The 27,973-nt window shown below is 46.1% G+C and overlaps 1 protein-coding gene across 1 annotated transcript in view; it reads left to right on the plus strand.

Moving 5' to 3' along the window:
* dcc (DCC netrin 1 receptor) overlaps positions 1–27,973 on the plus strand; it is a gene marked incomplete in the record, with an annotated part of 177,412 nt that overhangs the window by 73,678 nt on the left and 75,761 nt on the right. Inside the window, 7 exon segments of the mRNA XM_078088380.1 lie at positions 3,413–3,567; positions 4,033–4,153; positions 18,926–19,085; positions 21,419–21,573; positions 22,310–22,458; positions 22,921–23,059; positions 25,916–25,965. Of these exon segments, the coding sequence (XP_077944506.1) occupies positions 3,413–3,567; positions 4,033–4,153; positions 18,926–19,085; positions 21,419–21,573; positions 22,310–22,458; positions 22,921–23,059; positions 25,916–25,965 (929 nt within the window).

Below are 27,973 nucleotides of genomic sequence, written 5' to 3' on the forward strand. Positions count from 1 at the left end.
GTGTGGTAATCAAACCTTGTTTTCTCTCCCAGGTGAGGAACAGCAGAGTTTATTTTTTTTGCAGCTAATTACCTTATTTTTGCTTTACTTCAAATAAAAGGGAAAAGGGGATTTTATTGCATTTCAATAACTGTCCAATTTTGTTCAATGATTCCACTGTGTGTACTATTCTACTATAGTAGTACTTATACAGGGATGTATTTACATTTAGTACAATAATAAAACTTGTGTCATCTATTTTGTACAGCATTATTGAATGATTGTACAAACAACCAAATAGTATCTTGTGGGTGATCTAAATGAACGTTCCTGTGGTATTTCATGATAAATCCGTTGTTTGCTTTGAAGATATGATTGCACAATGCAATGTTTTGAACATTGGAGAGCCGGTGTTACAAGTGAAGACGGTTTTGTATTCAGTGTTTTGAAAAATGACATCACGGTTCTGAAAATAGTAGTGATTGCAAAAAACTGTAACTGGCCGAGAGGGTCACGTGTAATCATTCCATATATTTTGGGCAATTGGGGCTTCTTTTTTTTAATGTCTCTTGTTTTTTCTGCAACTTTGTGGAAGTGCGTTGCTAAAATTGTGCAGCTCCCCTACAAGATTTTTTTATGCACAAAAAAGGCCACCAACTCATGTAAATGTATATAAAATATCTCACCAGAGAAATCCACTCTTTTTTTCTCAGAAGAAACATGGAAATCACACACACACGCACATGCACACGCACATGCATGTATTGTGTTTAGTCTCTTAGCAACCAACTGCCACACAACGGTGGTTTGACATCAGCCCGACTGAACACAACCCGCTAACTACTTCACACCCCGTGTTCACAGAGATATTCTGTGTGTGTGTCTGTGTGTGTGTGTAGGTATGTGTGTGTGTGTGTGTGTGTGTGAGTGAGTGTGTGTGTGTGTGACTGCGCTCGTTTGTGTGAGTGAGTGAGTGCGTGAGTGTGCGTATGTGTGCGTGCATGTGAGTGTGTGTGTGAGTGAGTGCGCGGGTGTGCGTGTGAGTGCGCTCATTTGTGTGTGTGCATGTGTGTGTGAGAGTGTGTGTGTGTTACTGCACTCATTTGTGTGTGTGCATGTCTGTGCATGTGTGTGTGTGTGTGTGTGTGTGAGTGAGTGTGTGTGTTACTGCGCTCGTTTGTGTGTGTGCATGTCTGTGCATGTGTGTGAGTGAGTGTGTGTGTGACTGCGCTCGTTTGTGTGTGTGAGTGAATGCGTGAGTGTGTGTGCGTGAGTGTGTGTGTGTGTGTGTGTGTGTGTGTAGTGAGCCTCCATGGATGCACTTAATGACAAATAATTGGTGGTTAAGTGCAGATATAAAGAGGCGGTTAACGAGTTTCTGTTGACACAAAGAGAGTTTAACTGTGTGTGTGTGTGTGTGTGTGTGTGTGTGTGTGTGTGTGTGTGTGTGTGTACCTGGCTGTAGCTATGTGTGTTCGTATGAGTATCCTTCTCTGCTATCACACACACACACAGCAGATGTTCAGTGAAATGAACGATAGAGCTGATTTCCATTTGAATGCTGAGTGGTACTCATTATTGTGCGACTATGAAGATGATGCTGTGTGTCCGTGTGGCCGTGTGTGTGTGTTGTGGGTGTTTGTGTTACATATGAAGGGAGAGCAGCACGTTATTCGCTCCCCGTCTTTGGTTTCATAACCTTTTTTTAATTCTAATAAGTGACGATGGTGCAGGTGAGATTGTGTGTGTGGACGACACCATGGCGTGGTTGTGTCTGGCGGAGGTCCGTTGCTTGTTGATGCATCTTTATTACCATATGAATGGCCGCTCTCAGCGGTTTCCAGCGGGAAGTGGAACGGCATTAACGGGCGTGCTGCCTGTTGCCGCTTGGCATCACGTTTCCTCACATGACACGCAATCAGTGTTAGAATCGCAGATGGGCAAAGAAAAGGCATCCAAACAGTCTGCGGGTCCCCCGAACACAACAAAGGCTGCTGGGTAATCAGGTGGCAGCGCGGTCCTCTTCCAAGGCAGCCAGAGTAAAAACACCGGTTTGTACTCTTCAGGTTTAACTAATCGGTCGTGTCGTAGCATTCGGTGTGAGATGAAGGGTAGTATCTCTTTTGTGAACATATTCTCAAGAAAATCCATTTGCCTGGATAACATCCGCGACTGGAGGCCCAAATCTCCACAAGATAGAAACAGCTAAAAGTAACTGTTCTTGGATCAGATGTTTTGTTGACTGATCATCAATCGCCAGGCGCCTGCACCGATCAACTTGTTCATGCACCTTATCTATTCTACACTTATCTATTCATCCCCTACTGGGCATTTCCAATATTCATTTTCATATACTTTACTTTGGTGTTCCCAGTAAACTCGCTACTAAAGATCATCTGCTTCATTTGACTCTGAATGGAGCATCGTGCCGGATTGAAGAAGACTTGATACTTCAGAGACTCATGTTTAAAATAAACATCGAGTAAGAAGTCATTTTCTCATAGGATCCTACTTGTTTTAGAGGAGTCGCCCCCTGCTGGCAGGTAGAGAGAATGCAAGACACTGCTTTAAGTAGTGGGTTTGAGGGTTATACCAAGGAGCAAACCTCCTTCTAGTTCCCATTCGTCCAGCGGCGCTCTCAGAGAGCCTGTAGCAGTATCAACAAAATGATCGATTTGGGGAGGATTAGAGTTTCGCACGAGTCCTTTGATATATTGAGACTAGATACTGACCTTAGAGCCGAAGGAATCACTTCTCCAACGTGGCCACAGCGTTATCAGATACACATGGACTGTGAAGCCTAGCCATGAGCAGCACATTCTGCCACTAGAAGTCAAAAGACTAAAATGCATCAAAAGTCAAACAACGCACTTGGTTGAGACGCGTCCTCCTGTCTCTGGTGCTGGACGTCGTGGACGTGCGTCGCAGCCCGTGTGCTTGCGGGCGCGCCGAGGCCGCAGCGGCTCGGGGGTTTAAGGGAAATCGTTAGCTCTTAATTAGAGCATTACCGCAGTGGTAAAGCTACACCAGCACATAATGATGTATCGACGGCTCCCCTCCTCTGCTAGCTTTCTACCTTTCCTCTCTTCCTCTGCTTTGTTCATCCACCCCGTCCTCACCTCTTCTCTTCCTACCTTTTCCTCCCTTGTATGTTTAGTGGTAATTAGCCATTTGTTTTCTTTTTCCCGCGTTGAAATCCAACAGGAAGCTGCGGCTTTCATGAACGCGTGTCTGTGCGTTTGTTCTTCGGCAGCTACAGGACGTCGGTTGGTGTCTGTGTGTTTGCTGACGGGGAGGAAGGCGACGCTGGTTTTGTACGCATGGTGCCGGCAGATGAGAAAAGAGCAACAGCTCCGATTGTGAATGCTGGTAATGAATAGTACACGCCCTGCTAACATTGTACGCTCCCGTGTTGCTTTGTTCATTTCTGCAGCGCCTCCTCAGTTCCTGAACTACCCGACCAACACGTACGCCTACGAGTCCACGGACATGGAGCTGGAGTGCGCCGTGACGGGAAACCCGCCGCCGCTGGTCCGCTGGATGAAGAACGGAGAGGAGGTCATCCCCAGCGACTACTTCCAGATAGTGGTGAGTCGCACAAAGTGTCCAGATGGGATCCAGATTCACAGCTGAAAGCAGCTCTCCTTCAGTGTGTCACGCAGCATCCAGCAGGAATCATTGCTCCTTAAAGCGGACGTCACTTCTAAGAAAAGAGCAACGTTGGGCTACATTTAAAAACATTGCATCGATGTCGTGATGTGAGGAGAACTTCTAGTTTAGCACAATACCAACCGAACAGTGATCAGAAGGAAATGCTAAATACAAATAGTATGTTGGAAAGCGAAAGGAAGAGCATCAGAATATAATACTCCTAATCTGGTATTATCGCAAAACACCATAATCTGGGCATCATCTGTAATCTGTTATCCCATAATCTGAGATGAACTCACACACACACACACACACACGCATCCCCTGATGTCCATGTGGTAGCTTCATGTGTTTAAAGCTATTTGAAGGCCTTCATGCACGTGTTGAATGTGTCTCATTCAGGACGGCAGCAACCTGCAGATTCTGGGTTTGGTGAAATCGGATGAAGGTTTCTATCAGTGCGTCGCTGAAAACTCAGCTGGCAGCTCGCAGGCGATGGCTCAGCTGCTTCTCCGCGAGCCAGGTAGGAAAACACACACACACACACACACACACACACACACACACACACACGGCTGTCCCTTTCATTTCTCATTGATAAATAAACAAGCCGTTGTCTTCATTCCGTGACATCATTTCCTCTCTTGACTCGCTGTATTTCCTGTGAGCGCTCACATCTTAACTTGTCCCGCTGTGCTGCAGTAGTCTTATAATAATGACTCCTGAAGATGAGCAGCTGTTTGGTACATTGTTGTGCCAGCAGAGTTGTAAATCTTACGGATCGGACCGTAATGCTTATTTTCCAATTTTCCTGAGAAATCAGAGCGTAATGAGTCTGATTGCTCACACTGTTTTTTTTGTTTTTTTGAACTAACAAATGTTTCGGCACTGAAAGGTGTTGGATTCACCAGAGGACAAACAATTGCCTTGTTTCCTCAAACGAGAAATACTGGAACAAATAAACAAAGCTTACGGCACAAATTCAACAGTTTTATTGCAAAAATGATTTGAAGCTCAAAAATGTGTTTAAAATTAGTGTTAATTGTGTTTACATAGATGGGTTCCGTTTAATCAGGAAATGTATCTCATGATTATAATTGATTATGAGGATCTAGAATTTCATAAAATAACGTTTACAGAGTAAGTGGCACTGAGGGAAGCCCCACAGCCTGAGTCCAAACCTTCAGAAGTTCATCATGAACGAATGAATGCGACACACCACTGAAAGCTAAACGTCTGGGCTTGAAAATGCTCCAAACACAACTCCCAACAAGTTACGCAGGTTAGAAGATATCTGATGCCAATTTTGGTCAGAACTGGACCACATCTGTAAGGTGACATCTGTACACTCATCAGCGGAAGCTGGCAGCGCCATTGCACCCTGATTACGTAGTAACATTTCTCTCAGACCGACCTTCCCACAGCCAGCGGGAAATTATATTTTCACTTTTCAATCATGAATTAGCTTACCGTTGCAATGATACATAACTCCCAATGCTAACACTGAGCATCCCTGTGTCATTAAAATGAGAGATGATCAGTTATGGAGTTATTGGTTGAGGCAAAGTGACACTAATAACAGGCTCAAGGCACAATGTAGTAGTTATTGGTCTATCTTTCATTGTGATGAATTGTGAATGAATTGAATTGATGAATTGATTCATTGTGTCTTCATCGAACAAGCTTTACCTACTCTGAATTTTTTTTGTACCTGTTTGCTACGAAAAGAAGCCGACGCCCAGAAACACCTGGAACACGAGAGGTGTTTCTGGGACGAAGAGGAAGCAGAGGGCATCCTCTCTCACTCCACCACAGACTTTCAAGGATCTTTGAGTGCCAGTAAATTTAGGAAGTCATTTCCATATTCTTTGCTTCTGGGTCTGTGTAGCTTTTTAATAGTTCCTTTTACCGTTTAAACAAAAATACATGAATAGTTTTTCTCCTTCTTGGTTTTAAAACCAAACGGATCGTTTTTTGTTGAAAATGACCAACTTTTTTTTTCCGTGAATCCCTTTGTTGTTTTTTGGCTATAAAACGAAGATACGGAGAGCAGCGGCTGAACCGGAACAACGTACACTTTCACAATAAGAGTCCACGTAATAGAAAGTTTGTATGCTAGAAATGTGTCTGCGATGCCAGAAAATACCAGGGTACCATTATAAAAGATAAATAATTAATATGAATAACATGAGAGGGTCAGCAGCTGAAGCTGCACGCAGATGCATTTCTATCCATCCACGTACACAGCAATGCTCATTCATCAGTGCACTGCTTGATACACTTAATAATTGAGTTTAATCAAAGCCGTTTGTGGTCGCAGACTCGTTGCTGTTGGCACTGATATTTCATTCTTCGGCGTATTGAGCTGTTGCTTCAGTGCACAGAGCTGAGACAAGCATTGCAACAGACTGCTCTGCCACACCAGCAATGTCTCATGAAATGTACTTCCCCACACTGGTCTGCTGAAGCCTGCTTTGGGAGGAGGGTGTTTTAAGTCTGTGACCATTATCTGCGAGAATGAACATGTCCCTCAAAATGTAGGTGAGATTGAAGTTTAGTGACACTGGAATGTCATTTAGCAGAAGAAAGGAATGTTTGGACAGATTGTCTCCAGTGACGGAGAGACATCTTCTCCTTGAAATGCAATATTTGTTTCCTCTTTAGTTGTAAACGTTATTGATTCATTTCCTCTATCATCACCTAAGTCAAAGGTAACGTTTATCCTGAGTGCACCGTGATGTCCCTATAAGAGTCCCCCGGTGGCTGGAGGGGAGAGTCTGTCCACAGGACAACTATTAGCCGTGTACTCCACTAACCGGGCCTGTATGCAGCACAAGCCATGTGGGACACGCAGCAAACATGTGGAACAAGGTGCTCTGGTCAGATGAGATCTATATGGAACCTCTGGGTCTGGATGCAAAATGCTTCGTGGTGGAACACTGGTCACGCTGAGCACAGCACCCAGCAGGGACACATTTCACATCCTACATCAAACCTATTGAAATGTAGATGAAAGACATGAATATTTTAAATTCATTAATGAACTTTTCTTCTAATGTTACTCTGGCATTTGCTTTCATCGCAGATGAATTTCTAGCATACAAACTTTCCTTTGCGTGGACTCTTACTGTGAAAATGTACGTGCATTCGTTAACGGTAAAACAAATACGAACTGTTCTGGCAAACAGTCCTAATGAAAGTGGATCATACGGAGGTGAAAGGAGCACTGCTCAGCCTGGCGTGTTTGTGCCTGAGGATTCTCTGTCTGCGTGTTTGTTTGTTGTGTTGTTGGTCACGTAGTTTACCAGCAGTTACAACCATCTGACAGAAGCATGCACACACAACAAGACGTGCTCGTCTGCAGAACGGCTGAGTCAGCGTGTTGGAATGGCTCTGCATGTAAATGGACCAGCAGCTGTGTGTGTGTGTTGTGTTTACGCGTGGATAAAAAAAGAGCAAGACACATCGCTTATGTTCGTGATGTTGTTTCACATTAAGAGCATCGCAGCGGTTGAGGTGATGGAATCCCTCTCCCATCTTTCATGCTTTTATTGTGAAACACGTTGTAGAGCCGATCAGAATGAACGATTGAGCTGCATGGTCAAAAGAGAAACTCCTGGTTTACATTGATCCAACCGGCCACAAACCACCATCTTTTTCTTTACTTTCCGCTCTGCTTCTTCCTTTTGTCCTCCTCCTTATGGTCCTTTTATGGCGTGTTTCCACCGAGCTGTACGGTACGGGTCGGGTCAGTACCCTTTTATTTGTGCCTTTAATTCCACTGCCAAAAGTTGAGAAAGGTACCAAAAATCCGAACCGTACCGTACCACTTTTTGGGTACCCTTCCGTACCTGGGGTACGTGGGTTGTTTGGTACTAAAGGGCGGAGCTAGACTCACTGCAGAGCGTTGATTGGTTGAAAGAGTGTCGTCATTTGCGCGTGCCGCAAGGGGAAAGACAACCACAGCCGGAGTTTGCTCAAACAAAGAGTGTCGTCTCCTTGTGACAAACAGCCACATATCGAGAAGCAGGAACAGGATCGGCTGTACGTCCTCCATTGTTGTTTTCGGCTAGCTTTCAGTTTTCGCTACTTTCCGTCATATACCACGCTTATCAAGTGACGTCATCACTACTTTCTGGAATACACCACGCCTATCAACTGTTGGCGGTGGAAACGCTCGCCAAATCATGGTTAACAGACCCGACCCGTACCGACCCGACCCGTACCCCTCGGTGGAAACGCGTCATTACTTTCTCTCCTGCTGTCTTTCTTTCACTCCTTCTCATTGTTCCTCTTCACTTTCTCTCCTGCTGTCTTAATGTATTCTCGCTCTTTCGGGGCTTTAATCACTGTTCAGCGTGTTGCGTCTCCCCTGAGCCGATGGCACAGATGGCGACACACACGCAGAGACATTAAGAGGGTCAGATGGTTGGTGTGATCGCTTGGTTACTATCGCCACGGGAACCGAGCATCCCAGCAGGCTCGCAGCGGCCAATCAGACATTCCCACGGGAAGTCACAACGGGAGCGTGTGCACATGAGTGTGCGTGTCTGTGTGTGATTGTCAGCATACCACCTTGTTACCCTTGACAATGCCAGGCCTCTTGATACCTCGAGTGACTCTTCACACGCGCACACAAATACACCCACTGCGTACTTGAAGTCCCTCCATCATACATTTACACAAATGTATCATTCAGGTCAAATGTCAGCACGAACACGCGCACAACCACGCACACAGTGCGGCGTCATCAAGACGTCATCACCTGCAGATGGTGATGCTCACATACCTTCTTACCTTCATGTCGATTGGTTAGGTGACTCCTGGAGGCAGAGGAGGAGGAGGGGCAGCTTCTCCGACAGCCTCTACACCCCCTTCTCCCCTCCTTCTCCCCTCCTGCCCCCTTCTCCCCTCCTTCTCCCCTCCTGCCCCCTTCTCCCCTCCTTCTCCCCTCCTGCCCCCTTCTCCCCTCCTTCTCCCCTCCTGCCCCCTTCTCCCCTCCTTCTCCCCTCCTGCCCCCTTCTTCCCTCCTTTTCCCCTCCTTCTCCCGCTTCTTCCCTCCTTTTCCCCCTTCTCCCCTCCTTCTGCCCCTTCTCCCCTCCTTCTCCCCTCCTTCTCCCCTCCTTTATTGTTTCCACTGTCCCAACTAAAGAGACCTTAACGTCCTACAATCGCTGCAATACATTATTTTCTTGGCTTCAGAACCTGCAATGAGTTTATTACGTTAGACGCGTTTGTGACGGAGCGTCTCATCCACCGAGGAAACGCTGGCTGCCGTCGCCAGAGAACAGAGCAGAAAGGTCCGACGGTCTTTGAACGGGTCTTCATGTTTCTGTGAAGCAGCGCGGCTTCAGCCCGCTAACAGGCAGCTAACCCGAGACAGCCGAGCTAAACTAACGAAGCCACGTTCAAACTCGCCGCAGCGTAAAATAGTCGTCTCGGTCCGTAGTCGGTGCACAAGAACCACCGCTGCACCGCTGCGAGCGTTCTGGGTTGGTGGATGACGTCATCATGACGCGTTCACATCCGCCGTACTTTGTCTGTCTGTTGTCTGTTGGCTGTGTGCGAATTTAGGGGGAAAAGTATCGTGACTTCGTCAACCACCAACATGTTCGTCTCGTTAACGAAAGTTAGAATAGATTTAGTCATAGTCTTTATTTTTTAAGATCGTTTTCGTTACGTCTTAGTCTCGTCTCAGTCATGGAAAAAAGGTTCCTTAACGAAAAAATTTTGTCATAGTTTTCGTCGATGAAATTAACACTGTTCTACAGATCTCCTGTCTGATGTACTGAGACTGAACTTTAAGAGTACGTTCATCATTTAGCCGACGCTTTCATCCACAGCGACTTACAATAAGGGAACAGAACCAGAATAAAACAAACATTTTCAAAACCTGGTCTGGGTCTCATGTCACAGCTGCAACAGGATTTTAAACCTTTTCTGTGATTCCATCCTCCGTCCTCGTTGTGTTGGACTGCGTCACAGATGAATGAACTTGCCGTTTGGATTCAGGGCAGAAATATAGGATCATAAAACACCTTCAGTATTTACTTCAGTTCAGCGTCAAACATTATGTGTGTGTGTGTGTGTACAAGTATATGAGGCTGTCTGTCTCTCTGTCTGTCTGTCTGACTGTTTTTCTTCCCCCCGAATGACTTCCTGTTTGGTTCACGTCTCTGGTTATTCGGTCCCTGGAGGGACGTTGGTCGGTGATCTGTTTCTGTTTCACTGTCCTTCTCCAGCGATTTGAATTTGTTTCTGCTGAAGCTCAACATGTGTGTATAGAACACGTGACCTCACAACAGCCTTCTGTCCTCGCTTGTCTTCTTTTTGCAGCGAACCCCTCGTGTCTGGTTCACAAACAATTATACCAAACAATCGCTCATTATAATAGAATCATGATGATGTTACAGTCGGACTCACAAAACATAAATTGACTGGAATTATGTTGAAGTTGAAAAGTTGTTCCCTCTATCAGGGAATCATAACCAAACCCATCATCATCTTATGGTTGATAAGGTTTTCCATCTAAGGAAACTTATCATATCAATGTTGAGTTCCTGCATCCTGCTGGAGAACATTGACTGGAAACGAGAAGAAGAACAGTGAGAACCACACCGTTTGTCTTCCTCCCTCGACGCCTCATTTTCTCCAGTGTCCAGTTTCACCGGTTTGAAGATGAAATAGTGGACATCTGGGTCTGGACCCAACGTGTGCAGAATAACTGTCGACCCTTTCTGAGCCGTGGTCCTCAGGTGGTCTTCAGGTGGTCCTCAGGTGGTCCTCAGGTGGTCTTCAGTTGGGCCCCTCTGCTGGTTCCAGAGGCGAGACTTGGTTTTATGGAGTCTGTTGTGCTGCTGTGGAAGAGTCCCAACACTTTGATCATCAGCTGCTGTGTCGTCAGACCTCAGACATCATCTTTAGAGGCGCGACGTGTCGGCGGATTCTGATCCGTCTCAACCTTCACCAGATGACCAAAAGACAAATACTGCGTAGCAGCATAACCTGCAGTACCGACAATATTGAAAGCATTGAATAATTGCTCTGTCTATATTACATGTAATGTTAACACAGTAGACCAAAAAGCAAGTTAGGAAGAAATATTACTGTCAATATAAAGATATTTTTTCTCCATTTATCCAATTGGAAAAAGACCTCAATCTCAATGTTGTTTCACTATCAAAGTGTTGCTTGTCTTCTCACCCACTGCTCCGGCACAAACAAGAACCAAATCCTTACGTACGTTTAAAAGGTGCCACTCCGACAAAAGCTTCACAAAGAGAGAGACCGCAGCCCAGATCGTTGCCAGGTGACGGGAGGAGAGGTGGAGGGAGGACCAGGATGGATGGAGAAGGAGAAATGAAGACCAGGAGGAGTAGGAAAAACAGAGAATAATGAAAAGGGCACACGATAAGGGAGGAAAAAATGAAATTGCCCCAACGCGAGTCTGTGGAAAAGATGGAGCGAGGGAGAGACAGAGGGGGGGGGGAAGAAAGGAAGCCACGATGGGGTCAATCGAAGGGCAGGGCGAGCAAGAGAGAGAGGAGGAAGTGTGTCAGCCATGACAGATCTGTATTCCAGAGTGAGCGTCTGACCTCACACACACACACACACACACAACCACACCTTATCTCTCACACAGAGAAATGCTTTACTCAGTCACCTCTGCACTTCCTACACACACACACTCTTTATTCTAACCTCGCTCTACAACAGTGGAGTGTGTGTGTGTGTGTGGGGGGGGGGGGGGGGGGGGGGGACTCTCCGTCTGTTGCCATGGTGACGGCAGTCTCCTTTCCTCTTCCATCCTCTTTCCTGTGAGGACCGGTTGATGATGAACATGTGTGTGCGTGTGACAGGTATAGATACATATTAAGTGTTTGCCTGAGAGCGTGTGTGTGTGTGTGTGTGTGTGTGTGTATTATGACTTTCTTTTATTGATCATAAATGAAAGAGTTGAATCTTTAGAATATAAAATACACGAGGCCTTGCATATGAAACCCAGATATTTGTCCTTTTTATCTCCCTTTGAGGGTCCAGACTGATGGATGAGGATTAGCATCCTGACCCGTGAGCGCTCGCTGTCCACTGCAAACTTGAGGCCGTTTGCACGGTTCACTGCATCCTAATTAGTGTGCCGTATAATAATAACAGGAGTAAGCGGTGGGTCTTTAATCCACGTAATCCTGACACAGGACAGATGACCTACTTCAAAAGAACTGCAGGGAGCAGGTCGGGGGAGGTGGTCGGGTCGAACCAACAGAGCCGCGGGTCAGGGGGCAGCTGGTCGGCTTCGGGGCGAAATCAAAGCTCTGATTTGTTTGTTGTGCAGCGACGGTGCATAAGTAAAGCCAATTGTTAAACCCGTTGCTGAACCAGCGTTACGGCAGCACAGGAGAACAATCTCCTGTATGTGAGATAATACTTCAAAGCCTTCTTCTTCTTCTCCTTCTAATGAGAGACTGGATCAACAGTGTACGGAGCGTTCCTCCTCCTCCCCCTCCTCCCCCTCGTCCTCCCCCTTTGTCCTCGCCGTCTTTCTGCTGCTCTCCACGGCGGCCTCCCTCCCCCAACCCCCCCGCTCCCCTTCTGACAGACAGGTGCTGCTCTCACTCGCTCCCCCCGACTTCAAAACACACCAAAACAAATCGACACCCTTCAGATTCTTGTCTTCTGGGTGTCGTTTCCATCCCACAAGCGAGCGAGAGCCCAGCGAGGCGCAGACATCCAGACAGCGCTTCTCAGCAGGAGGCCTCTAATGAAGCTCAATGACACCTGTTTGAGTACATCTGTGTACAGGATCCCAAACACACAATCCAATATACATATATTGATATATATTATGACATATATATATTAGTGCTGTTAAATGATTCAATTATTAAATCACCATTAATTGCATTTATGTCATAGTTAACTCAAAATTAATCACAATTAATGGCAGATGCTTTTTATTTTCATGCTCTTATCAGCAGGGAAAAGGGGATTGGCTTGCTTTATACTAATGTTTTATTTTATTAAAAAACAACGTTGCCACACAGGGCGGTACAAAACAAAATGATAAAGTGCACATTTCAGGAAAAAGGAGGGGGGCTGGATTTCTTTTCTTTTCTTGTTTTGTGAGGGACATTTGTCGCTCAAGCAAGGATCAAGTAGCCGGGTCACAACATGTAAAGCAAAAAAAATATATATATATACATATAAATTAATAATTTGAAATATATATGTTTTCGTAATGATAGTAGTGTCCATTGAAAAATAGGAAGGCAAAATATATTTTTAATGCAAACGTATAGTTGACTGCTTATGCTGCTCTTGTTTTTTTGAACTTCCTTTTCTCTGATGGGAAGTTCATGGTGCACCATCATATCTGGTCTCATTTTGATGCACAGTCATACAACTGGCATTCTTTTTTAAATTCATGAAAAACATCATCATTTTTTTGTTGAATCAATTAAAAGATGATAAAAGATTTCAAGTAGGCTTGAGAAGTCATTGGATATTCAAACTCCTCGTTAGTCATTCTAGTGGCCTTTCTCTCTGTTAGCAAACTGCTCCTAGAGGCAACATCACATGAGCAGTGAAGTGAAGGATTCTGCCCTCGGTGCATTTGAAGGGACTCGATTCCCTTCATTCACTGCGTGTTTGCGCTCCGCTTTGGTGGTTTCAGCCTTTTCCTCATAACCATAGTCTCCATTAGATCAATGCTGCCCGCTCTATCATTAAAACCTCTACGTAGGGAGAGGGGGAGGCGGAAGGCGGGAGGGAAAAATATTTATCTCCTCTCCTCTCGTGGCAGTTCTTGCGTCGTCGGCCTCTATTGATTGAAGAAAGTGGAAGGTCATCCATATACTGTGTGTGTGTGTGTATGTGTGAGAGAGTGAGTGCTCGCCCTCGCCTATCGATTGGTTAGAGGGTTGGAGGTTTGTACCTCGCCGTCTACGCCTAAACGTTTCACCCGCTGTGTGTGTGTGTGTGTGTGTGCGTGCATGGGTGTGTGTTGTCGCTTCCAACATTGATCCCTTTGTGATGGAACACCTTCCCATCAGCCCCTTCATCATCGCTCAGCAGCAGGAGGAAGAAAGAGTGGGCTTATATATATATATATATATATATGTGTGTGTGTGTGTGTGCGTCCTCTTCATGTGCTGAATGAACCCCGCTGTTCAAAGAGAGCGGAGTTCCAAGAAATATTAAAAGAAAAATTATTATTTCACTCGCCGTCTTTTCAAACTCCCTCTGCTGCTCTGGAAGTTCATTCGTCTCACCGCTTGCTCGTTTATCGTCGCCCGTGGACAATTCCACTTAAAGCACTGCTATGTTAAGCTAGCTGCTAGGCTAAGTTAGCTGCTAGGCTACTTCCATCTCAACATCTAACCTGCAGAGGACCACCACTGTGTCCCTAGAAGACGTGGTTTAAAACGTCCCGCTGAATGTGGGGACATTGTTGGACTAACAGCCATTAAATGATGGAGAGTTGAGAGCAAAGTGCACGAGGACAACAGGAAGAGTCGCTAGTTCAACATGTTCCACCAGGTGGAATTCTGCCTCCAAGAAGATCACGTTTGTAGTTTTGTGTTTAAAATAACATTACTATTTAACAGTGTCTTAAATACACACTTTCTAAAGTGTGTATTTATTACCTGTAAGATTTAGTCTTTAGAAGAAAAACAAACATTCATTAACAAGAACATTGTAACAACAACAACAATTCAATTCATTTCCATTTGTACAGCACAAAATCGCAAATTACATATTTGCCCCTGAGGGTTTTACCCCAGGGAGCCAAAATGACCCAGACGCCCCAGAATCGGGGCAGAATCGGGCAGAACACACTGGCCCACACGCTGCCGTCACACGGCAACAATCGAAAAATAACCGGCCCGAACACAGAGCTACAAAAGAAAGGAGTCGGCCCGGGTCCGGTTACCATCTCGGCCCGGGTCCGGTTCATGACTAGGCTGAGGCTCTGAATGACTCCCCAGAACCGGGTTCAATATATTCTCCATGTCACCAAAGCAGTGCTGATCACATTGTCCAGGCCCCTACAGGAGCGACCTTCTCTTCTGTCACATCACAAACGTACGCGTCACGAGGAGGAAAACGCAGCACGCCGACCCCGCGCCCGTCGTTCCAATCAGAGATTTTTGCATCTTTGCTTGACAGATGACTGTTGTTGTTCTTCCACGGGGAGACGGGACCCAGCAGACTCTCTGAAGGGCTTTCCAGACGTTGCAGTGGAACAGCTGCGTGCTCCCCGAGGTCTCCTGCCCATCAAGATGGCGGTCGCTTCAGATTCTTAATTCTTAACAAAGTCAGAACTTTGTTTAACTTAAACTTATTGGATCGTTCCTGGGTGACTGCAGCACCTTCTCCTTTGCATGATTATTTATAGCGACGCTTATGCAAAGAAATAGACGCATTCAGTCAAAAACTCAAAAGTTCTCTGTGTCACAGTTACTCATCAGAGTCCTCGTCAAAGTTTGTCAAAATCCACCGTGTTCCCAAACCTCCGGCTGTGATCAATTATCCGTTTTATCTTGCGCTGTCAGTGCTCGGTTTTGTGGTTTTAAAATATCCAGAAGATGAGGTTTGAGAAGTGAGATAAGAGGAGTTGGCTGCACATCTGGTGGAAAGGAGAATGTGAAGCAGGAGAAGAAACCTGAGAGGAAGTTAATCTGTTTTCACGTCACGCTTCAGAACACCAGGCAGCAAGAAGCCTGGTTGTGATGTAGTCCTGCTGCATGTATTCACCCTCGCTGTTCATGTGATCATAATGATTATAGCGCTGACCTCGGTGCAAATTTAGGCAGAAACCTGGCGCTGTTCCCATTAGAGACGGGCGTGTTGGGTTCTGATGGAGTGTGTGTGCGACGTGGACTCCGGATCCTGGTTCTGTAGCTCTGACGAGGCTCTCAGAGGTCAACGTGGGAGCTGCTTCTCCTGCTCTCAACCCCCCCAACAAACCAGAGGGCTGCAGACACAGAAAGGCCACGTTGCAATAAAAACACCTGGAATTACTGAGTGTAACACGGAAAACACACACGCGGCTTTCAGGGTCGGCTGGAATACGCAGACACACTCTCAGCTTTCACAGTGAATTACTGCACAACACACACTGTTACCATTACAGACACACACAGAGCTTTCAGCTACTACTACCAGTTACATATAGAAATATATAAACATATATATATATATATATATATATATATATATATATATATATATATATATATATATATATCTCTATTGTCAAACTTTAAATAATGTCAAAAAGACAAAGAAAATAAAATCTTAAATAATGTGTATTCTACTTAACGTCTATTATAGGTTTACTCCACCTTCATCCATGAAGTCAGTTTCTATCTTCAGATGAAAATGTGCACGCACACACACACACACACACACACACACACAGAGTGATACAGAGAAGTTCAATTCTATTGAATTAGTTTTTTTAGTTCATTTATTCAAACTACTGAGACTGTTCAGCAGGCGTTCCAGCTGCTCTTTACATCTGGCCTCGTGATTGGAACTAAAGTGAACTCCTTGGAGTTTGTTACTCTGGGAGAGATCAGCGGATTCGGGGCGACGGTGGTTCATGGAGTAGAGACGGTGTGCCAGCTGCTCCATGTTGTCCCCGAGCAAGACCCCCAACCGCCACCTGCCCCCTGGGGCCAAATGTGAGTCGCTTTGGATAAAAGCTAAATGACCTGCAAGGTTCAGCGGTTCTGACTGGAGCCGATATCCTTCTCTATATAGAACGTCAGGAGGAATGTGGAACACTGTGTTTTCTCCATTTGCTTATACGTTATCATTTCCAGTGCATTTTATTTTCGATAACACGCACACAAACACACTCACACACACACACACACACACACACACACACACACAAACAGACACACACACATTCAGAGCAAAAAACAAACTCCACTAAAGATCATTCAGGCAGCAGAAACAATATAAATGCAGAATAGCTTGTAGAAAGTGGACAGGGGGGATAGGAAGAAAGATCATGTGTGTGTGTGTGTGTGTGTGTGTGTGTGTGTGTGTGTGTGTGCGTGCGTGTGTGCGTGTGTGTGTATCATAGTCATCAGCGGCCTGCGGTGTTATTTTCACCACTTATTCAGATTGTTTTCCAGCTCTCTCTCTCTCTCTGGTGTCTGGCTCTGTTATTTAGCCTCCCCTTCTATTTTCGGCAGTGAGGGACGCTTTACTGCTCAGCGCCGGCTCGGCTTTTTGGTTCGGGTCACCGAGCAGGAACGAATCCGCCCTTCACACCCCGAAATCTCATCTCACAGAGACGAACGTGGGGGGGCGTTAACACCCCCCCCACGTTCGTCTACCTTTCCTTCTTCCAGTTCCTCCTCCCATTGTTCATTCCACCCGCCTCCTCGCCTCCTCTCCTCTTTCCTTCCTTGTATTGTTTGCTCTCTTTATTTCTCATCACATCCTCTTGTTTCTCTCCTCCCTTATTTCCTTTTTTTCTTCATCCACATCCACATCCTCCTCCTCCTCCTCCCATTCCCTGATCCATCGCCGTCTCCTCCTCTGTCTCTCGTTTCATCATATCGGAGAGTGTGAAATGTGAGCGTGTGTGTTTGGCTGTTCAATGACGCTTTATTGACGTGTACGGACACGTCGCAGGCATGTAGACGACCTCTGACCCCAGAGACAGATTGGTTTCTTCTCTGTTTATGAGTTGTGTCATCATCACATTCCGGTTTGGACTCTTCCCATTAGATTAGAAACCCATCAGCTGTGTGTGTGTGTGTGTGTGTTACACTGATTGTTGATCAGGACTTTTCTTTTAATAATTGGTGGTAACTTGAGAAGAAGCCTGCTCACACAAATGGAGCCGCTTTAATCTGCAGGCCTTCGTCAAGTTAAAAACCTTCATGCATTCACCAACAGTCCGGAAAGCGCGTTTTATTGCGGGCTTTACTTCAGCAGCGTGAGATCATCTGTAGATATTCCCCGCATTCATTTAGTGAGTTGCCCTGAACATCAACGCTTGTTGCTGAACCTTTGCTGTAAAAATGAGCAGAAACACAACGTGGACTGTTTGTTCATGCTACCACACAACAGATCAAATGTGTCTTTCTCAGTGTCCAATGTTTAGCTGTTGTTTCTTATACGACAGCCGATACGGGCGACAACCTCTGAGTGACACAAAAAAGTTCTCTTTACCTTCGGTTACACAACAAGAGTCTGATTGCAGGGACGAATATGGGGAATTCTACTTGTCTGTTAAAGTGTTCATGAGCTTATGGTCTCAACCTCTATACTGTCTTTTTCAATCAGTCCTTGTTGCAAACACTACACTGATGTGTGTGATGGTGGATGATGTGTCCAGTTCAGAAGCACACGTATGTTACACATACAGGACGTTGTCTTAGTGGCTGGTCAGAAAAAGGAGACAAATAGACACACGTTCTTTTTTGGACCGTTGACTTTCTGCCGCCAGGCTCCTTCACAGCCGAACTCTGGTTGGTTCAGCAGCATCTGTGGAAGGCAGGTCTTCAACGGGTGCACGGAAGGAAAGACCAGAGCTCTGTGACCATCGGTCAATACGAATGTCGCTCCAGGACTTTGTCGGGTCGGCGGCTCGAGAACAAGAAATCTGTGGAAGTCCGTTAGAATCTAGAATAAAAAAATAATTGAAATGATCATCCTGAACAAACTATAGAAGAACGTCCATTAAGTACATGATGCTCATTTTGTTTCCATTGTCATTCTTAAGTGGTTGAAACAGATTTACCTATTCAGGGAAATGTGTCTTCCACTTTTATTCCAAAACCACATATTTCAACTTTGCAAAGAAAAAATGTCCTGACGTTGAACTACTTATTTCAATGTTTGAATGAACAAATGTCAGAAAGTGTGTTTTCAGTCAGATGATTTCTGATTGATGACTCAAGTCTTCAATTCTTCTTGCCTGTGATCTTCTCTACCGCTCTTCTTCCTCCTTTTCTTCCTCCTTGTCTCCTCCACGTCTCCTTATCTCATCCAACATTTGCTCCTTGTTTTTTATTTTGCTCTGCCTCCCGCACCTCCCCCCTCCACCTCCTCGCCTCCGCTTCTCCCCCCCTCCCCTCCCTGCCCTTCCTCCCCTCCCTCTCCTCCCTCCCCTCCCTGTCCTTCCTCCCCTCCCTGCCTCCCTTGTGAATGAACCCGTAAACAGAGGCCACGTCCACTCAGTACCGACCCGGCCCCACACCTCCTCCTGCTCCTGCTCCCTCTGGCACCCCTTTGACTTACTACTCCTCCTCCTCTGATCCCCCACCAGTGTCCCCCAGCCCGGGCGTTACCCTCCCCTCTGCCCCCCGCGACCTGGTCCCTGTCCTAGTGTCCAGCCGCTTTGTCCGGCTCAGCTGGCGCCCCCCGGAGGAGGCCGGAGGAGTCGTTCAGACCTACGGCATTTACTACTCCCAGGACGGAGTCGCCAGGTAGGATGTTCACACAAACTCCCTCTACTTTTCTGTTGTTGTTTTAGGGAGCAGATTTGTTATGCAGGTTGCATAGCAAAACGTTCAAAATCTGACCGATAAATATTGTTAAAATAATCATGAATGAATTATTATAACGGCAGATCTGTATTTCCTGTGTGAGGATATACTGGTGTGATGTCTCCAGTCAGCCCCTCGGCCACCCAGTGACCTCTGTTAGCACTCTGACCACAGTTTGCATGTCAGATGCTTCTGTCAACAACTGTGAAGACGGAACCAAAAGAGACAAAATGTGAACTCAGTCCTGAGTTTTAGGACTCATTCCTGCAGCTCTATGTCGATCAAATCAAAGAAAACGAGATATGTGAGGCTTTCAGCTCTGGGCCAAAATAGTGGTTATTTCCTCCACGAACGATGGTGAGGCTCCATGAAGCTAAGCCGCCTTCCACAAACGGTCCCGCGAGTAAACCCCTGTGACTAACACAACGCAAAAAACTCCCCGTTACCATTCATCCTGGGCGCACCAATACTCACACACTGCCGGTGTACTGGTGTCCCACATCTGCTTGACCACGAAGGTGAGCCTCTTCCTGCGGCCCGAGGGAACACAGTGGACGAAAAGCACCATTGCGTTCCATCCTCTAGGGGCCACGAATTGCTCCTTCTTCCGATAGTTGCTGGGATGTTTTAGTCAGAACCGGACCGACAGAGCGAGCATCTGTAGATGTGGTAGCGTGGTATGTGCGTGAGCCGTGTGAGCCGCAACACTGCACAACACAGTGGAGGTCTCTTAAAGGCAACACTTCCACTTAATAACAGCTCCGCTGGAGCGCTCTGCAGTAAAAGCTCTGTGTGACACTTTGAGTCCCCCGATGATGCTAAATAGTAACCTCTGACAGCCGGGGCTCCAGCTGAAGGCTTTCACACCCGGCTTTTAAGCTTTGTTACCTCAGGGGCCGGCCGGCCGGCCTGCGAGCGCTTCAGGCCTCCGTCCGCCCGATCAGAGAGCCACGGAGGTCTCCTCAAGAGAGGAGAGATCGTTTCCTACAGAATGACCTACAGAAGGAGAGGAGGTCTCCTCAAGAGAGGAGAGATCGTTTCCTACAGAATGACCTACAGAAGGAGAGGAGGTCTCCTCGAGCGAGGAGAGATCGTTACCTACAGAATGACCTACAGAAGGAGAGGAGGTCTCCTCAAGAGAGGAGAGATCGTGTCCGTCCCAATGACCTACAGAAGGAGAGGAGGTCTCCTCAAGAGGGGAGAGATCGTTTCCTACAGAATGACCTACAGAAGGAGAGGAGGTCTCCTCAAGAGAGGAGAGATCGTGTCCGTCCCAATGACCTACAGAAGGAGAGGAGGTCTCCTCAAGAAAGGAGAGATCGTGTCCGTCCCAATGACCTACAGAAGGAGAGGAGGTCTCCTTAAGAAAGAAAGATAGAGATCCTTCCTCTGTAACAAGAGAGAAGGGAGGGAGGTAAAACAATGAGCACTTTAGTAGAGAGGGAGATGGCAGGAATGGAGAATGACGATGATGTATTATTAGACCAGGAGAGAACCTTGTGTGATTTCTGTGACCTTGGTCCCTCTCTCCTAATGCTGCTGATCGTCGGCTTGTCTGTCCAACGCTCTGGTCCAGAGACAGACATCTTCACCTAGACTGGCACGCTTGTGCTGTGGTCCTCCACAGTAAGCGGAGGATTGTGGAGATTTGAAATGACCTTCAAATTACCACCTAAACTTTCCCTTTTCAATGACAAACAAAAGACGAATGTAGCCACAGTTGTTTTTGGAGCTTCTGGAAATCATTAGATGATCTCTGCTTGTTGCTCCAATAAACCTTTTCCTTGACAGCAGTAATGCTGCGGTGGGAAAAAAAGGTTCTACTCGTTGTTGTTGGATCATTTCTTTCGTTTTCCTGGGCTGTTTTAAATAAAGTCTTTTTTTCCTCTGCATGAGATCAGTGCGAGAAAGACAAGACATGGAGCTGCAATAGAAATCTACCGGGACGGAGTTTCACATCAGTTTTGTGTCGGAGGATTGAGGGGCTGCAGATGTGCTGTAATCTGTGGATTAGCTGCAGTTACTGCAGGATTACTCAAAAGACATATGATTAGGGCCCAGATTATCTCCAGTGTTAGAAATAAAACGGCAACTTCCTTTGAATACAGTGATATTGGATATTCTTATTGAGATAAGTAGAAAAGAAGGAAAATAAATAATGATGACATGAATAAAAAAGAATATGTGAGATTTGGTCGTCATCATGAAGGTTGTGAATACAACCTGTGCTCACTTTGCGTTCAAGAGTGTGACGCTGCGTTTTCCTTTTGCAGGGAGCGGTCAGTGAACGTGTCAGAGCCGGAGTCTCTGGAGCTGATGGTCTCTAATCTGAAACCGGAGGAGAGCTACAGCTTCAGAGTCATCGCTTACAACGACGTGGGGCCTGGAGAGAGCTCGGCCCCCCTGAGAATCACCACCAAACCGGACCGTACGGCACACACACACACACACACACACACACACACCAAATCAACAATGGTGGCCTTGTTTTGCTATAAGCACACATTGCTAGACTAGAGACAGGGTTTACAGTGACTGACCGGGAAGAGCAAGAGGCCCTGAACTTCAGCGATGAGGTTCCTCCTGTCCGTTGGAGGCATAAAGTAGTGATGGCTGCTTCGATGCGCTGAGCGGGCAAAGTGACCCAAATCACAGCACCAACAATGCTGCGTAACAAACAGGTGCATGCTGTAACCACCAGCTTGCTGCATTGCTTATGGTGGATAATCCTCATTTTCACTGACCAACTTCCACCAGTGTGGCGATTCTACTGTTTGAGATAATAATCCTAGACTCATTCGGGGGCTCTTTGCGGCATGCTGGGTGGTGGGTGATTGAAAGGACATGATTACTCAATTACCAGGTATTTTAGATTTATTGGGAAAAACAAAGCACTCCTATGTAATACCAGATATTCAACACCCCCATTTAGCCAGAATGGAATGATCCTTTGCGACTATTCACAGTCCCCTCAGATGAATTATTAAGACAAACCAAAGCAAAACATAAAAAAAATAGTTTTTAAGGTATTTATAATGTATGTATGACCCTCCAATAACAATTTGAAAAGCGCTCACTGCTGCAGAAATGGGCCGACAGTCAGTGGGCAGTACCAGTATCTGTGTACGTGCGTGAGCAGTGTGTCTCTGTTTGTCTCTCGCCAGTCCAAGTTCCCAGCAGAGTGGAGTCCCTCCAAGCCGAGGCTCTGTCCCCCACCTCCGTCCAGGTGAGCTGGGACCCTCCAAGCCAACCCAACGGCCCCATCCTGGGCTACAGACTGCTGTGGACCGAGAGCCCGTCCGCCAAGGAACAGGTCAGCAACGCGTCGAAGGAACACCTCCACCCGTCACTTTACCAGTCGGAAATCAAATGTGATGCTAAAGAAAATGATATTGGTGAGCGTAGTCCAATGCGTCTGCCGGGTACCAATGACTCTGCTCAGGAAAATACATCCTAGAGTCGACTGCTTGCACACACGCCACGCGCATGAAGAAGAGGGATTTTTTCACTCTCTGTTAACGTATAATTAGGTACTTCATACAAACGTGAGCTTGCATGAGGACATCGAAGGGGAAAAATCAGACCAGCAGCACTTGTCAAAACATTGAATTGATTATGATTCTGTTGGGGAACAATATATGGGACTAGATTGTCTCTTACATCACACGTGCACTACAGCAATTTGTCACAGTGTGTTGTTGTCATTCATGTTCATGCACGAGTGTGTGTGTGACCAATGTACATGGAAGTGTGTCTAATCTGTGCTTGTGCTCAGAGTGTGGAGGTGAACGGACTCAACTACAAGATGGAGGGACTCAACAAGTTCACAGAATACACAGTTCGGGTTTCGGCGATCAACCGCTACGGACCGGGCCCTGCGCCGGAGACCGCCAGCGTCACCACCCAATCAGACGGTGAGCCCCGCGTTAGCGTGCCCCCATCCAGAAGACGCACGTACTTCAGTCAGTGAACGCATCGCTGTTCCCTGCGCAGTGATGATGACGCTCATGTGGGTTAATCAGTCGTCACTGGGGAGTCGGAGCAGACGAAGGGGGTCAGTGGTGAAGCCGACCCAGGAGCTGCTCGGCTGCTGAGGATGACGTTCTCGGTCAGTTGGGTCACGCTTGTACAAAAGTTTTACTGAACGCTTAAAAAAATGACAATTTTAGTCCTTGAATGTTATATTTCAAAGTGATATCAAAATAAAACTACTTAAATTCAGGTAAAGTAAAACTTTTATTGAATATATAAATCTGAAATAATACCCATAAGAAAGGTCCCAGTGTCTCCAGTACAGAGCCCCCCCCCCCCCCCCCCCCCTTCTCTGTGGATACTGCTTATACTCTACGTCTTTATTAGTGTAAATCTACCAATAAGTGGTTCCAGCTTCAGGGGTTTACGTTATAATGGACCACAGGTTGGATCCATAATATCTGCTCTGAACAGAGCCGCTGTGACTCAGACGGGTCTGTTGTGGTTAGCAGACGTCCACAGGAGGACAGTGAGGAGAATGGAGGCGTCGGCCCATCTGCCGTCGCACCGGGAAAAGCATCTTTAATAACACACACAGATGCAGAGAGGCTGTTCAGTGAATCTTCCGTCTGCGTCTCTATGATAACAATGGCCGTGCGGCTAATTGAATCCACAGTAAAAGTGACACGCAGCAGCTGAGTCAACAGATAAGCTGCCGGCGGTTAATCAGGCGTCTGGTCGGACGGACGCGGCAGCACGCAAACCAAAAAAACACGCTTTGATTCTCGAATTTTGGGCGTCTCCGAATCGCGTGGCCGCTTGTCTCCGGCCTCTTCATCGTCCTGCTGGTCCTCCTCTTCCTCCCGTCTGTCGGCACATTTGTTCTCTTTTTTGTCAACGGCTCTTTTTCTTCATCTGTTTGTGCTTCCCGCTCGTCACTTTTCCTTTCCTTGTAGATCTCGTTTTCTTCCCCTTCTCCATCACTGTGTTTGTCATCTTTACTTTCCCCCTCCGCATTCTTCGTTATTCTATTTATTTTTCTATTCCTCTTCTTCGCCTTCAGCTCAAATGTCCTTTTACGTCCTTTTCAGCGGCCTCCTTTGTGTTTGTTTTGTTTCCTCTTCCAGAACCGACTAACAGTTTGTGTGTGTCTAATGACACCTGTCATGCATCCCGTCTTGTTGAGCTGTGGTTCCACATTCAGATCTCGGAGGGCGAATTCGTCGCCGCCTCTGCCGATATCATCATCATCAGGGTGATTGATTGACAGCAGTGATCAGCCAGGCGCTCAGCCTGATGATAATGAGTGAGTTCAGGTCCAGTGTCCTCTGAGAAAAACAAACTCTTCACTTTGTGGATGAGTTTAGCTTAGCACAAAGACAGGAACTGTTAGCTCACAGGAAGAAATACACCGCCGACTTCCTCCTGTGCAATTCAGTGTATCCCAAAATGTCCAATTGCTCCTTTACTGCCCGACTTCACATCCGAGGTATCTTCAGTAATATAATGCAACCTCTCGTGGAGAATTTCTCTCACCAGCCTGACAAAAAGAAAAGAAAATGAAGTTGGGATCCTGTGCAGCCGCTCAGACTGTGAAAACCTGGTGTCCCAGCTGCACTCAGTTACATCAAGATGGAGAGAGCTTTTTGCATGTAAAACAAACACACAGCAGATAACTGTGCAGAGGAATTACTCCACTTGTCAAACAGAAGGGCGGTGAGTGGCAAACTTAAAGCACTGCTATGCTAAGCTAGCTGCTATGCTACTTCCATCTCAAAATCTAACGTTACCGTGCGCGGCACACAGTCTGCAGAGGACCACCACTGTGTCCAGAAAAGGCCGTGGTGTGAGGACGTCCTGCTAAATGTGGGGAGATTGTTGGCACTTGTTCCTCCCCGGTGGAATTCTGTCTCCAAATGTGTGTAGTTTTGTGTTTAAAAAAAACATTAACAATTAAACAAGTGTCTAAAATACACACTTTCCAAAGTGATTAGGCTACTCATTACTTTTAGATGTAGTCTTTAGAAGAAAAACAAACAAACAAATTCATTGAAAACAACAACATTCTTTAATCGCTATTAATCGAGATAAATTAATTAATTAATTAGCGATTAATTAGTTAATTTTTCTTAATCTATTGACCGCCCTAAAATAAATAGAGACTAAAATGTCCTAACTCTCCGTCAAATCATTATCAGCTATTAGAAGAGCTGTCAGTCTAACTGGCCGCCGGCTCTCCAAGTGCCCGTGGAAGAATAAACCGCGCTGCGCTGGCGTACCGACTCGACCATTAACAGCAGCCATGTTGGTTTACGGTCATGATGAGCGTTTTGGGGGAGTGGTTTTGGAGGGAGGGGTGAGAAATCAAGGTATCACATTCGCCCTGCTAGATTTAGCTAGTTTCATTTGAACAAGGTCATTTTATTTATTAGTGATTTTTTTAATCCACCGTACTAAAAATGACCCACCCTTTCTTACATATTCAGCATATTCTTTGGAAGGTTATATCTATACAATGTGAACGTGAAATGAGCTTTTGGAGAACACATCACTGGGCCGATGCTCAAGCTTCCTTGTTTGTATTTATTGCGTGGGAGTAAAAATGTGTAGGGTTTAAAAAGACAACATTACAGACTACATCAAGCCTGATGGAGTGAAAGTGTCCTGTTTCATACAAACATTATAAGAGAACTTTCTGTTGTTGAGCAACAAAATGAACGCGGCTGGTGAGGTAACGTGAGCAGCTGCTTCTCTCTAATCTTAAATATTAACATGGTTTCTTCTCTTTGTCTTTGCAGTACCCAGCGCTCCTCCCCAGAACATCACCTTAGAGGTTGTCCTGTCCAGGGTGAGTCCTCACACCTTCATCCCCCCCTCTGTCTGTGCACATCTGGACACTGCACCACCAACGCAGTCCCCTCAACTAACCGCTCTATTCCTGGTGGTGTGAACTGAAAGAGTAGGACACTTTATCGTAGGGAATATTACTACTTTAGAAGTTATTTCACTTTAACTGTAATAAGGACATTCAGCAGCACTGGGGCTCGTTGCCTAGACAAACCATTTAACGTTGAAAACACACCATTTCCATGGGGTCCCACCTGTCACGTTCTCCCTGTCATCAGTCACCAGTTCTCTCGGGTGGTCTGGCCTCATTGTGCCGATGGATGTGACCCGTGTCCAAAGATGATCCGCGTGTATGTTTCCTGTCCAATCTGCTCCATGTGATTAATTGGACGTAACATATTTCCATGGTCAAAAACCCGCTGACCTCCAAGCGCTCTGACAAACGGTGAACTGGGTCAGGCGTCCTACAGTCGTCTGAAAGCGTCTGTCTGTGTTTAAAAGAAGGTGCTGAGAAGCACAAAAACAAAGAGGTCCATTTCCCTTCAGTGTGACACCGTTTGTCTGTGCTGTTAAATCAACCACTGATCCCAGACTGCTTGGAAAGGTGGACTCTGGTTTGTTTGTGGTGTGAAACAAACCAGCCACAGGACTTTAAGATAGCAGATACCTGATTATCATTTCAGCCTGCTACATGCATGAGGCAATCAACAAATCATATAATCCTTTAGGTTAAAATAACTATGTTGACTATATTGACTTGAGGTGTCAAAGCAGCTGTAAAAATACAACAGGGCGTGAAGTGCATTGGTTAAATATGTACAAATGACCAGAATAGTGCTTGTTGTGAATAGGACCTGTGTATGCTGCTAATCTGAGTTGTGGTAGTTGGTGCACTGATCTCAATGCTGTCTGCAGCGGCAGCAGATGCTGCGATGCTGTGGAGGATGTTATGGTCTCTCAGTGCCCCATTGCCCCCGTTTCTCTCAGTAATAACTTATTCTTTGAGTCATTACTCACAGTCAAATGTGAACACACAGACTTAATGCATCCTTCTCTAGATTCAGCGGGAACTCCACTGGGAACAGATGTCCGTAAATCACTCAGAAGTTTTACCTCCAGTAGCTTTGTTTGAGTGGCAGCACAGAAGAGTGCATTGCAAACGGGGAATGCTTTTAGTGGGGCCAGTTTGCCAAAATATAGAAATGTAAGATGGAAACCGAGGCCCACAGTGACTGAAGAGGGAAAAAGGTTGATCGACTGTGATGTCATCCAAGGAAAATGAATTTTACAGCAGCAATGCAGATACAGCACAGGACTTTGAGTACATACGTGTGTAAATCATTTAGAGATGGAAACAAACCAAATACGCTCTTGGCAGTTGGGCTGACAGTCAATAAATAAACAGCCAATTACAGCTGTGTTCCCTTGAATATTATCACGCAACATCGCAGACACACTTTTAACGGCAGAACACGTTGTTCATTTTCAAAGACATCTTTTCATTGTGAAAAACATTCCGATCATTGTCATCTCCGCGCTGCCTCCGGGTCGGGCCACATTTACATGGGAGTTGGAGCTTTCACAGGAATAATCCTGCCGCGCAGGCAGAATGTGTGCCGATGATCCGGAGGAAATGGCCCTTTGAGGTCTGAAGGGGAAACGTCTGCTGCAGCACAGCAAATGATCTCCCGCAGACCAGGTCTTCACTTGTGTTCACTTGAATGTGTGTGTGGGACAGCTCCACCGTGCACGAAACCACCGCAGATCCATTACTGTGTGATTGAAGTGTCGGCTCCGAACATTAAGATGATCAGTGGAGGGGCTCGACAAATGATGCAACTCACATCTGCAGAACTCCTCCTGCAGATGTGATCCTGCCGCTGAGGGTTAACAAAAGGGGGTTGCTTTGGTTCTGGTTTAAACAGCTACATTACAGTAACTGCCGACGCCATTTCCACAGGAGATTATATCCAATCAACTGATGATAATTTATCGTGCAATTAATACCT

The sequence above is a fragment of the Gasterosteus aculeatus genome, chromosome 14 (assembly GCF_964276395.1).
Source record: "Gasterosteus aculeatus chromosome 14, fGasAcu3.hap1.1, whole genome shotgun sequence".
Taxonomy (NCBI): domain Eukaryota; kingdom Metazoa; phylum Chordata; class Actinopteri; order Perciformes; family Gasterosteidae; genus Gasterosteus; species Gasterosteus aculeatus.